The sequence below is a fragment of the Podarcis pityusensis genome (assembly GCF_964106645.2).
Source record: "Podarcis pityusensis genome assembly, chromosome: 4".
Taxonomy (NCBI): Eukaryota; Metazoa; Chordata; class Lepidosauria; order Squamata; family Lacertidae; genus Podarcis; species Podarcis pityusensis.
Genome location: NC_138027.1, coordinates 34,143,569 through 34,155,308, shown reverse-complemented (window position 1 = coordinate 34,155,308; position 11,740 = coordinate 34,143,569). Strand labels below are relative to the sequence as shown.

Below are 11,740 nucleotides of genomic sequence, written 5' to 3'. Positions count from 1 at the left end.
AAATCTTGAGAAGCTATGTAGTTTGAGGTTTTGGTAAGAAAATCTCATAAAAGTCCAGCAGTGCAGATCATGTGGACCACTAACTATGGAATAATAGTTTGTAGACTGAGGTTCATCTAACCCTTTTGAGTAATATGTAGAGGGATTCTAAGTCAGAAAAGGCGAAAGAGCCTTTCACAGGAAGTATGTAGCATGGAATGCTAAGAGTGTCTTTGTCTGTACCGCACTATTTGGATTTCCCAATCTGATGTCAGGGGAGAAAATGTACTGCAATTGATTGGGAATAATTATGTGTAGATGAGTCTGAAGCAAAACACAAACAAACAAACTTACCTCTCAATTGCCAAAATCTCTATGCCCGAAGTGGTGCTATTTCCATACTTGAAGGTTATTAATTCAGGATGTTTTTTCTTGGATGTTATTTTAACTACGGAGTTTAGTGCCTGGCGAGATTGTATGTAAGCAAATCCCTTTCGGGAGGCAATTTCCCTCAGACAGTACATATGTGTTGCTGTTACTAGAAGATGACTGTGAACAAAGTAAAAAGAGAAAAGGTTTTTTTGTCAGAAATACAGAAGGTGTAATCCAACGTTGCATGAGCAGAATTATGTTTGTACACAGGACTACACCTTTCTACTCCCTTATTACAGACCTCTGCACAAAATGCCTAATTTGCCCCAGAGGCTCCCCCGACTTTCCACAGCAGAATTTGAGGTCATGTGCAAGACTGCAATGGAGAGAAGGTGAAGTCCCATTCCACAAGTAGATCTGTTCCACTTTCACATAAAGAGCATAGGACACAATCCAGAGATGGGAAAAAAACATGGTGGGAAAATTAGCAACAGTACTCATTTCCTGAAGCAAATGCCTCAAAAGACTTTGTAACCACTTATAAATATTTATTTCAGAATTAAAATGCTGGCTTTCCTCTGACAGAACATGGCAGTGCTTTAATCAGCTGATACTGGAATTTCTCAAATGTTTTTCTTATCATAGGGTGAAATGTTTCTTGGGATGAAGTCTCTCAACCATTACCTCTACTGTGAAAATATTTTCTGAAGGGACCTCACAGTGAAAAATCCACGAGGTACCAGGCCATACAAACAAATTAAACACGTACAAGTACCAGGTGCCTGCTATAGTATTAGAAAACTCAGTTTTTTAGCCTTTCTTCAACAAAGAAGGTGAAAACTAGACATGATGCCAATCTTAAGCATCTTTACTGTGATGTGAGTGTTGCTGAGATCAATGGAACTCAGTTCCTGGTAAATATGTCTAGGACTAAAGGGTTTGTACACTGAACTCATTCCCAGATCATGCAGATCTTCACCATGAGATAAACAGAAATTCACCTTGTAGTAGAAAAGATGATTATGTGAGTCCACAAAATTCTCTAACACGTAGAAGTCAACAACTATCAATACCAAATATCTATCTATCTATCTATCTATCTATCTATCTATCTATTTTTTATAGTTATGTACTTTTTATAATAAGTATTAGTGATTATAATTATCCATCCAACAATACCTTGGAAACATGTGTCCATTTTCTTTCACCTCTTTACAGGGGAAATGGAACTTTATGTCTGGTTTATTTATCCAAGTCTGGATGTTGACGATCTCTTTTCGATCATCATCCGACATTGAGGAGCTGTCAATTTCATCTGTTTAAAAAAGAAAGGAGCGATGTCACATGGGCAAAACATAGATAAACACTTTTTTAATGTTACCTACCCGATCCTTTGAAGAAGAATAATTTTAACATTATTAGTTGAAATTTCTAAAATGAAGAATACAGTACATCACTGCTATTAAAAACTGTGTCTTGCTTTTTATGCCAGATCGTTTTAGATTAGACAGCTGGGTCTACTCTAGGCATGACAAAAATCTGGATCTAACCCTGTATCTATCACATAACTGAATTCTCACGTTTTCATGCTTTTCTTTGCATTTTTGTTACGATGTATTGTCCAAGCCTAACGTTTCAGTTCAGTTGCAGTTCCAAAAATTAATAACTAACATTGCAGTGTCAAAAGTAGGTCATTTTACCTCAAATCTTGCTTGCCTATTTGGTTTAAGCTTCCTAATAATTTTGCTATTATGAAAGTTATTGTTCATGGTGGGAGAAGGGCTGCAACATGGTTTAATCTATTAATCATATGAATCAAGCAAACTAGGGTGATATACAATTGTGATTCTTTTCTGCCAGAAGGAAACTCATCAGCAGAACAGGGAGGCAGACCCCTAACACTGTTGTGCAGATCTTCCTTTGGGAGGGGGATAACCAAAAATTGTCTCCTTTCCTATTCCACTGATGGATTCCCTTCCTCCAGCAGACAGCCACCACTGGATACCACCCTCTTGATAAATGTGTATTAAAGTGCATGTGGATAATAACAGCATTTCCAAAGTAAGATGTATGTTTGTTTGTTTTTTTGACAATGCACAAGTCACAGCAGGTATTCACAGAAGAGACACAAGAGACGAGAAAATGCCTCTTTGAAGGTGGCACTTGCCACCTGCAGTTTTTATAAACACTTGTCTTTTTTTTAATGTGCCTATTAAAATAATCTGCTTGCCTGATTAACTCGGGGCAATTGAATTGTTTTAATTAAGTAATATGAGCTATTAATTCAGTTATGCTTCCCTAGTTGGAAGAAGGAATTTTACTCATTCTGACATTGAGTAGGAATGCACAATTATGGATCAAAAGTTTACACAGGCAGTGACTTCACAATTCAGAAAACAGCATTATCTGCACAAGAGGATGTTAAGTTCAAAGTCTGCTAATTCTTCAGTCTTATCACTCCTTAAATTGATTGACTAGAAGACAGGAATGGAATCATCCCATTTCCTTATCTGATTTTTCCATTCTATTTTTGTGTCCTACTTGTCCTAAATAAAATATTGCACTTTATTTTCCTAAATAATGTATTGATCAATGCAACTGAGAGTTCCAGCACGAGTGCAGGTCAATCCTAAAAGCAACTCTAAATATAGTATTGGGAGGCCAGTCAGCTGTCATTCCTAAGTGATTTTAGATCACATGTTTTGTTTTGCGAACAAAATGTTCTCATTGCTGGACTCACAAATTCACTACAGGAATTGACAAAGATGGATTTTTTTTCATTCACAAAAGCCATGTCCTGAGAGCACCAAAGGGCCAACTAATACCCCCTCATCTCATTGCTCTTATGTCAATGTCATTTTTTGCTATTTTGAATGCACTTTTTGTCAAGGTTGATTCAGCCCTTTCCCTGTGGGAGGCCTGAAACAATTACCCCACAGCCAGTAATAAAAATCCTGATTTCCCTGGGCCCCTGATGGATTCTCAATTTAGGAAGCATGTTTCTTTATCTGACCCTTTTACATGGTTTTTGTACTTTTTGTGGTATTTTATGCATTGTAACTTGCCGTTATTTCTGTTGATTGTATTTAGTAATTCTTTATTGTAACTGTCAAAACTGTAAACCATTTAATTATTATCTGCTGACATTTAACTTTACTATTATATTCTAAAGAATTATTGAATATTGCTTTATTTGATGTAAGCTGTTTATTTTAAAGTTATGTTTTTATTGTGACTTTTTGTAGTGGATCAGATTATTATTGGGTGTGGTGTGATCTTTGCAGTCTATTTTGTTGTTTCTTCAGCTTGCAAACTGCCTTGTGTGTACTGATCAAGAAAGGTGGTATACAAATTAAAACTAAAATGAAATATTATTGGGTGATTCTCGGTGAGAAGATCAGTAATGGCAGATAGGCTTCTCTATTGTCTCCTCTCTGCAGGAGTCTCGTGTGTGATTCTGTTGGTTGTAGCCTCACTTCACATGAGGCAATAGTAAAGGTCTAGGTGGCGTCCTGCATTAAATCAGGAGATGTCTTAGAATTCTCAGGGCACGTGACTGATGCTCTCAACAAACTCCCCCCTGCAACCTTATTGTCCTAAGGTTAAAGGTAAAGGGACCCCTGACCATTAGGTCCAGTCGTGGCCGACTCTGGGGTTACGGCGCTCACCAAGGGAGCCGGCGTACAGCTTCCAGGTCATGTGGCCAGCATGACTAAGCCGCTTCTGGCGAACCAGAGCAGCACACAGAAACGCCGTTTACCTTCCCGCTGGAGGGGTACCTATTTATCTACTTTCACTTTGATGTGCTTTTGAACTGCTAGGTTGGCAGGAGCAGGGACCGAGCAACAGGAGCTCACCCCGTCGCGGGGATTTGAACCACCGACCTTCTGATCGGCAAGTCCTAGGCTCCGTGGTTTAACCCACAGCGCCACCCGCGTCCGAAGGTTAGAAGGATGCTAAACAAAACATATTGACTGCTTTAGTAAAGTGACAAGTGCATTTAACTCAACAGATCCCAGAGTAAGTTCAGGCATTGGTTAAAACACCTCTTTGGTAATACATCTAATGACTGCAAGACAGGATGTGGAATTTGTTTACACTGGATTTCAGATAGAAACATTCTCTACCATACCAGTATCATACTCTTCTTCATCTCCAATGCTGAAAACCGGTTTCACGCCTCGGTAAGGTTTCCCCACTCGGTCACTGCTGCTCACATGTCTGTTGACAAGGGAAGATTATAGGGTGGGGGTGGGAGAGAAAAATCCTACGTGTTAAGAAAGAAAAAAAAGAAACTGGGAAAAAGGACGACACCATGATATTTCCCATAGCAGCATGCAAGGGCAAAAGACGTGAACCTGTATGTGCAGCCAAAGGATTCCAGATGAAGACAGCTGGCCGTGAGAAAAAAGCAGAGAGTGGCCAAACGAGCCACGCTGGATTAGTGAAAGCAGACAACAAGGGCTGAGTTGTATTATAGTGGTGTGGTCCATTTTGGAGAAAATGGTGAAACTGCCTTCTCATTAAACTGCAGCGAACCCAGCTCTCTCTAACAGGTCAAATAATCTAAGTCAGAAGTCAGAAGCATCTTTAAGGCTCTCTCCTAATACTGAGTTGTGCTATTGGGCAAGCTATTTCTCTCTCTCTCTCTCTCACATACACACACACACACACACAGCACAGCTTTGGTAGGTTGGAAAGTTGAGAGTCTTTAAAATAATCTCTGAAGATACCTTCTTATGAAACAATACAACAGCCTCAGCTGGTACAGTATAAACGAAGGCATTCCCTCTACTCAGTTTCCCCCTCCTGCTGCTAGTATCTTGCCCATTCATCTTTTGCTGACTTTCTAAAAATATTACTTGGCATAGATACCAAGCATGACTCAATAAAGAGGCACATGTTTCCAACTTGTCACACATTTCCTAACAATTACAGTGGCCGAATGTTTCCTTTGAAATCTTTCTACATTCCGTTTTTGAGAGAGAGAAAATGATGATGCTCATATTTACACGCTGCTGTTGAAATTTAAATTCAAATGCTGTTAAAGGGGTGGGGTGGAGAGAAAGAGGTCTCACTCTGTTCCTGAAGGCATATCTTACGGCTTTTGCTTTCTAGGACTCGAAGATATTAAAAGTGGATACTACTGGGGAAAAGAAAATTGTTAAAGGGGGAAGCAAACAAACGCGCTACCCAAATAAAGCAAAGTTGGGAGTGCTCATTAGTAACTTAAGACAATAAGCATCAGTAACACTGACAATGTACACATGAAATGGGCAGGGTGACAGACGGGTATGGGGATGATACAACTTTAGTTTAGTTTAGTTGAAACTATGTTTGGGGGAAACCAACTACGGTTAAGTGTTATATTTGCGTAGAACCATCTTGAGCATACATTTCTGGTTGCCTTCATGTTTCCATTCTCAAAGCATGCCTCCTCTGGTCAAGACTTTGCTGTTTAGTGGCACCAAAACATACTAAGGTAATGTTGCTGTTATTAAGTATAAACACATTGCAAAATTGTGGATCAGGGTTTGTTAAGTTGTAAACAACACATTATTTCTTCTGAAAAAGCCTCCAAAGAAGAAACACCAATTCATAAACTGATATTAATAACTGTCTCCTTTGCCAATATACTTTTTATGGAAATCTTGCTCGATGAGAATTTGATAAGGTGGTTTAATGGCAACTCTCTGTTGCAAAGAATAGTTTTAAGCAATATTTTAAATTGGTGTTGTTTTAATAGTAGTTGGTTAGATGTTTAAAATATGTTGTTGGTTTAGTTTTGTTTTATTTCAGATAAAATTTGCAAATAAATAAAAATGATAATAAAAATACAACTTTTTAATTTCAAATGTGGGTATAATGTAACACTACTGTTCTGTTAAAATTCAGGTTGATATGAATTTTGCTGATCTCCAAAGATCTGCTTTCTGTATGCTGACACAGGTGCAGGAGGAAAAATTCAAATTCCATCTAAAGACCCCTTTCAAAGGCAACTATGGTTGCTAGCTTCGTAACAAGCTTGTTCTAAAACAATGTTATAAACTGCCTTGTGCTATTCCGATGACGAGAAGTATATAAAACAAACAAACAAACTGGAATCCATGGTTTCCCACTTCAATTGTAACAGGAAACTATGGTTAGTAAAACCTCCTGGTTTGAATGCTGTATGCTGCTGAGGAGCAAAGGGGCTATGTCTGCAGGAAAAAGGATTACCACAGTTTAAGAAGAGATATGATTGTCTGAACATGGCAATCATGTTTAAAAGCTTGAAAAAGAAGTAATCGGTGTGGTTCATGATATGGAAAAGGGGAAAGATGTTCCAGAACAAACAACAAAATGAATATGAACAAGTACTGTGTATACAGCTTCTCTTTCTCTCTCTAGTTTCCAAGACAACACTTGAAATGCTTTGATAGCTTGATGTTAAAAATAATCTGAGAGAGATTGTCAGTGTAACCAATGCTTACAAACATTGTGAAGTCATGCGAAAAAAGGACAAAGGCAGTTTTACTCAGATGGTTCAATACAATGTCTTACCGCTGCAAACTTGCTGTCTCAGGCCAGGAAAGATTGAAAGAAACTCTATAGCAAATTGGGGCAGAGGACAGAACAAAGTAATTAAAATCTATAAGAAAGAGTATCTGATTTATTTCTTCTTACTTGGCAGTAGAGTATCAAGCAGGAGGGAGTATGAGAAAATATGAAAAAAATCTTTTTCAATGAGCATTTTTAAAAGAAAGAAAGAAAAGAGTTATATTTTCCATACAATAAATACTATTTCATGGATTTCAGGAGCTGTTAGTAAGATCTGCTAGTCTTCCACAGAAGCAGTAATGTTTCAGTTATGGCTTAATGTGCACAAAGCTATTTTGGAGTACGAGGAATGGTGGATAACATAATCCTGAGTTCAAAGAAAGAGATTAATCTGTTGGCTAAAATTTAGAAGTTCCTTTTATTTTACCAATTTTTACAAGGTCAAGTTATTAAACCCAGAATCCACTTTCCCAATAGCAAGACATAATGAGAGAGGCAATAGTTAAATGTGAGAATCTTTTAGTTGTCCAGTGTCCACACTCAAACTGTTCAGAGAGAGGTTAAATAGCTTTTAAGGGCACCAAAATTGTTTACACAGAAACGATGGCGCTCTAAAATGGTGAACAATCAGGTGATGGTGCTTGTTACAGACATTTTGAAGGAATAAAGTTTCTATGAATCCTCCCCATCCTATGCACATTTACTCAAAAGTTAGTCCCACCGAGATCAATATGACTAACTTTCAAGTAAGCATGCACAACTTCAGCCAATAATCACTAAAAGCAGTCAGACCAAAATAACTCACCTATCAACTGGAGTTGATGTATTTTCAATAAAACTAATAACTTTTTCTCTCACATTCACAGATCTCGTCTTGAAAGCTTCTGTCATCTTGTTGACCAAGGACTTGACACCCTTCCCATCATTTGAACCATTTGGAGAATCGCCCTGGAAAAGCAACTTTTGCAGTTATTTGATCTGTACATAAGTAATCTGCATGAAGGCTATTGTCATATTTATCTCAAAGATGGAGACGTGAGCTAGTTAAAGGGACAATCTAGGATAAGGGGTTTTTTTTGGTGTGTGTGTAGCTATGTTTCCTTCACTTCTTGACCAATTAGAGAGTCAGATGGCTATAATTATTAATAGATAGTCACTTTTCTCACAGATCCAAAGTGACTTATATTAAAACCAACTAAGAACGTTCAATAAAAATCTAAAAGCATAGCTATACAGATAGAAGGCATACCGTACACATACCAATCCACTAAAATAGGCCACAGTGCCACCCTTAAGCCCAGGTAAAGAGAAAGTCTTTACCTAGTGCCTAAGAACACATAAAGACAGCCACAATGGCTCTGTTCTACCTCTGTTGTTGGAGGCAACATGCCCCCAAGTACCAGCTGCTGGGAATTGCAAGCAGAGAGTGCTCTTGCACTCATGTGTTGCTTGCAGGCTTCCCAAAGGCATCTGGCTGGCCACTGGAAGAACAGGATGCTCAACAAAATGGCCCTCTGGACTGATTCAACTGGTCTCTTGTGACATTCTTGGTTTAAGTAATATGGCTTGAGCTGCAAAAGCCTGGAAGTAAATGTCTTTGAAGACAAGTTGCAGGGGATGAATTCTGCATGAAAACCAGTCCAATTCACAGCTACACAATTTGATATAAGAGTTATACTCACGTCAACTAAGGAGTTAAGACTACTTTTTGAGTACGAAGTACTAGCAATCCAATGGCCATATCCACTTTCTGGTCCTTCCACATTAATGTCTGCTAAGTGCTGTTGCAGTGCTGTGAGAAAGGACATTACATATTTTGTGTTGTGTAGCACTATGCATTCTGTTTTGTCCTTGTAACAAAACAGGAACTATTAAACCAATGTACACAGGCAGGCAGGCGCACACATACACACACACACACACACACACAGAAATTAAAATGGATTAACTAAGATCAGAATTTGAGTCTGGCAGCAAGAAAAATGAAAAGCGCTGTGCTAGGTAGAGCCCAGCACCTTGATAAGGATGCAAACTGTCTCCTCCCCAGTCGTCTGACTGTTCATTTAACTAGTGGAAAAGACATTTGAAAAGATAAAAACTGATGTGACTAAATATAAATCTTACCCATGAATCCTCCTTTGGCAATGCTTACATATTCTTTATTTTTCTGCAATAAGAAGATTGTAAATCACCCTGGGAATACTAAAATTGCTGTTCTTCACAAGGTAAGCAGAAACATGAAACAGGCCAAGCATGCTTAGACTAGCTGTATCTGGCATTTCATCTGAATATGGTTAGAAGACTTTGAGCACTCTGGTCTAAGAACTTTCATATATAGGAGTTCACAGGTGAATATTTTCTCTTATAAAATTAAGATAATGGCTTGGATCTAGACCTCTGTGAATAGAAGGGCTGCTTTCATTCGCAGAAAGGTCTTTGACCCAGCTTTCAGTGAAGGAAAATGGGGACTATTTTTCATGAATTTCTCCTTCCTTTGCAACTCCTGGACAACCTTTCATTCTGTTCCATAGGGTCCCTAAACACTCTGGAGCAGGACTGGGCGGGGGGCACAAGCAAGGGGGGTTGTAGGATGAAGGGGAAGTAGCTGAAAAAATCACTTTACTCTACTCTACTCTTAGCATTATTTAGCTGGATAGCACCCACTATGTTTAAATACAACACATTCTAATATTTTAGATGTACCTGTAAAAAGTGTGCCAGTACCATGTTCATATACATATCCTCTTCCTCCCGGCCACTTCCCATAAAACAAAGATGCTCTCCACCAGCTATTGAACCAGATTCAATAGACTGTTTCTGTGCTTCTAACAAAGACTTCACAGACTGAGCAAATTCCGATGGGTTCTGGAGCATCTGTGAAGAAAGTCAAAGAACACACGTGTGGACTGAAAAGAGACTAAAAATCACTCAAAAACAAATGGATATATTTAAGCATTAAGACGCCAAATTGCATCTGCAGTCCGATTTAACTAGTTTTATAAGTAGTGCATGTATCACATTTTTCTATATAGACTAGCCTGCGTTTAGGAAAACGTAACTGTGCACAGGTCCTTAGAACATAGAGTCTAAAACATGGCCAAAATAGACCTCATAAATCAAAAGCAGAAATGTCCATACCTTTCCAAGACCACTTAAAACAAAAATAAAGGCATTTTACGAAGTTTATTTGAGTTCTTGACTTGAAGGCAAAGAAGTAAGGGAACCAGGTGTGTGAACATTTACTAAGGCATCTCTTCAGGGAAGCAAATAAGTGTTTTTAAAGGGTTATTGCAAATATCCTCATCACCATCTACTACTATCAGCCATCGAAGTTGTGAAGAAGTGGAGGAAGGCACCTCAAAGCTGCAAAAAGTCACAGAGGACTTCTACTTCCCACTTGTGAGTTGATTGTGCCACTTTCACTCCCTCAATTTGTGTTTTATTTCCACGTAAGGAGCAGAATACAAGAGTGTTGTTTTGTAAGTAAACATTGTATCATCGAAAGTGTGCGAAGTGTGTTGTGGCACTTCAAGATTAACATATTAAGTATGCCATAGACTAAAAAGCTAATACAGTGGAACCTTGGTTGCTGAATGTAATCTGTTCCTGAAGACTGTTCGACAACCGAAAACGCTCAACAACCAATGCGCAATTGCCAATCGGCAAAATCCATTGCAAAAATGGAGAAAAAATGGAGAAATGCGCCTCGGAAGTCTGGCTTACCAGGATGGGCAAATGAAACATCTGTTGTTCGGCAACACAGTTAACACTCTGGAAATCGTTTCATTTAGGAACTGAATAATTATCACTTTACTGTAACTGTTACTTTATTGTTACCACCTCTTAAATCTATAATATATTTAGGAAAGTTATTTGTTTGCTATGCATCTGTACACTTCTTGAGATATTGTAACTAAATGTTGCACGATGGCTCCTGAGATCAACAGTGTTTGGATACAACTGGCTGCCATTCTGAATCAAAATGGTGGATGAACCTTTCAAAAACAGCACTGATTTTAACTACATACTCATTTCAAAATGGCACTGATTTTTTCTTGTTTCTTAATTCCCGAGCAGCGAACTAAAAATTGGTGGAGATCATGTCTATCCTTTAAAACAAATTGCATTTTAGGAAAATATTTAGGTAAGAGGCATGAAGACTCTAAATACTAGAGGAGCTGTTTACAAACAGAATCCTTTGAAAGAAGCTCGTTTCTACAGTTTGGTGGTATAAACCAGGCACCTTAAAACAAGAATTCGTAGAACTAAGATTCTGAGAACTCTTGGATTCCACCCTTCTTTTTTAATGTAAGGAAATGAAAAAGCAAGCATATTAAGCAGCTAGAATGTATGCTTACCAAGTCTGAATCTAAATGAAAGGCAGTTGATAAATGGCCAGCATTGTACTGTTCTGCAGGACGACAATCCACCACAAAGAACCTTACTCCTTCCTGAAATAAGAATATTTTATTCATTTAGTTCAAAAAGTATACAGTAGTACCTCAGGTTAGAGATGCTTCAGGTTACAGACTCCGCTAACCCAGAAATAGTACCTCAGGTTAAGAACTTTGCTTCAGGATGAGAACAGAAATCGCGCGGCAGCGGTGTGGTGGCAGCGGGAGGCCCCATTAGCTAAAGTGGTACCTCAGGTTAAGAACAGTTTCAGGTTAAGAACGGACCTCCTGAACGAATTAAGTTCTTAATCTGAGGTACCACTGTACATACTTAAGGCTCAGTGGTTTAGACCACAGCGCCACCCGTGTCCCTAGAACTATGAATATGCCACCTTGAACTCTTTAGGTGTGAGACGTATAAAGCAGCAGTCTTTAAAAGGCAACAAATAAAGGGG

The 11,740-nt window shown here is 38.5% G+C and overlaps 1 protein-coding gene across 3 annotated transcripts in view; it reads right to left on the bottom strand.

The window, feature by feature from the left end:
- TBC1D23 (TBC1 domain family member 23) overlaps positions 1–11,740 on the bottom strand; it is a 31,031-nt gene that overhangs the window by 2,925 nt on the left and 16,366 nt on the right. For 2 of the 3 annotated variants that reach the window (XM_081002685.1, XM_081002687.1), the window contains exons 10-18: positions 11,250–11,342; positions 9,595–9,765; positions 9,016–9,058; positions 8,574–8,683; positions 7,697–7,839; positions 6,895–6,939; positions 4,484–4,572; positions 1,531–1,666; positions 334–528 (exon numbers count right to left, since the gene is read on the bottom strand). In XM_081002685.1, the coding sequence (XP_080858811.1) occupies positions 334–528; positions 1,531–1,666; positions 4,484–4,572; positions 6,895–6,939; positions 7,697–7,839; positions 8,574–8,683; positions 9,016–9,058; positions 9,595–9,765; positions 11,250–11,342 (1,025 nt within the window). The remainder of the gene's footprint in view (positions 1–333; positions 529–1,530; positions 1,667–4,483; positions 4,573–6,894; positions 6,940–7,696; positions 7,840–8,573; positions 8,684–9,015; positions 9,059–9,594; positions 9,766–11,249; positions 11,343–11,740) is intronic. The other variant, XM_081002686.1, reaches the window with a different exon arrangement.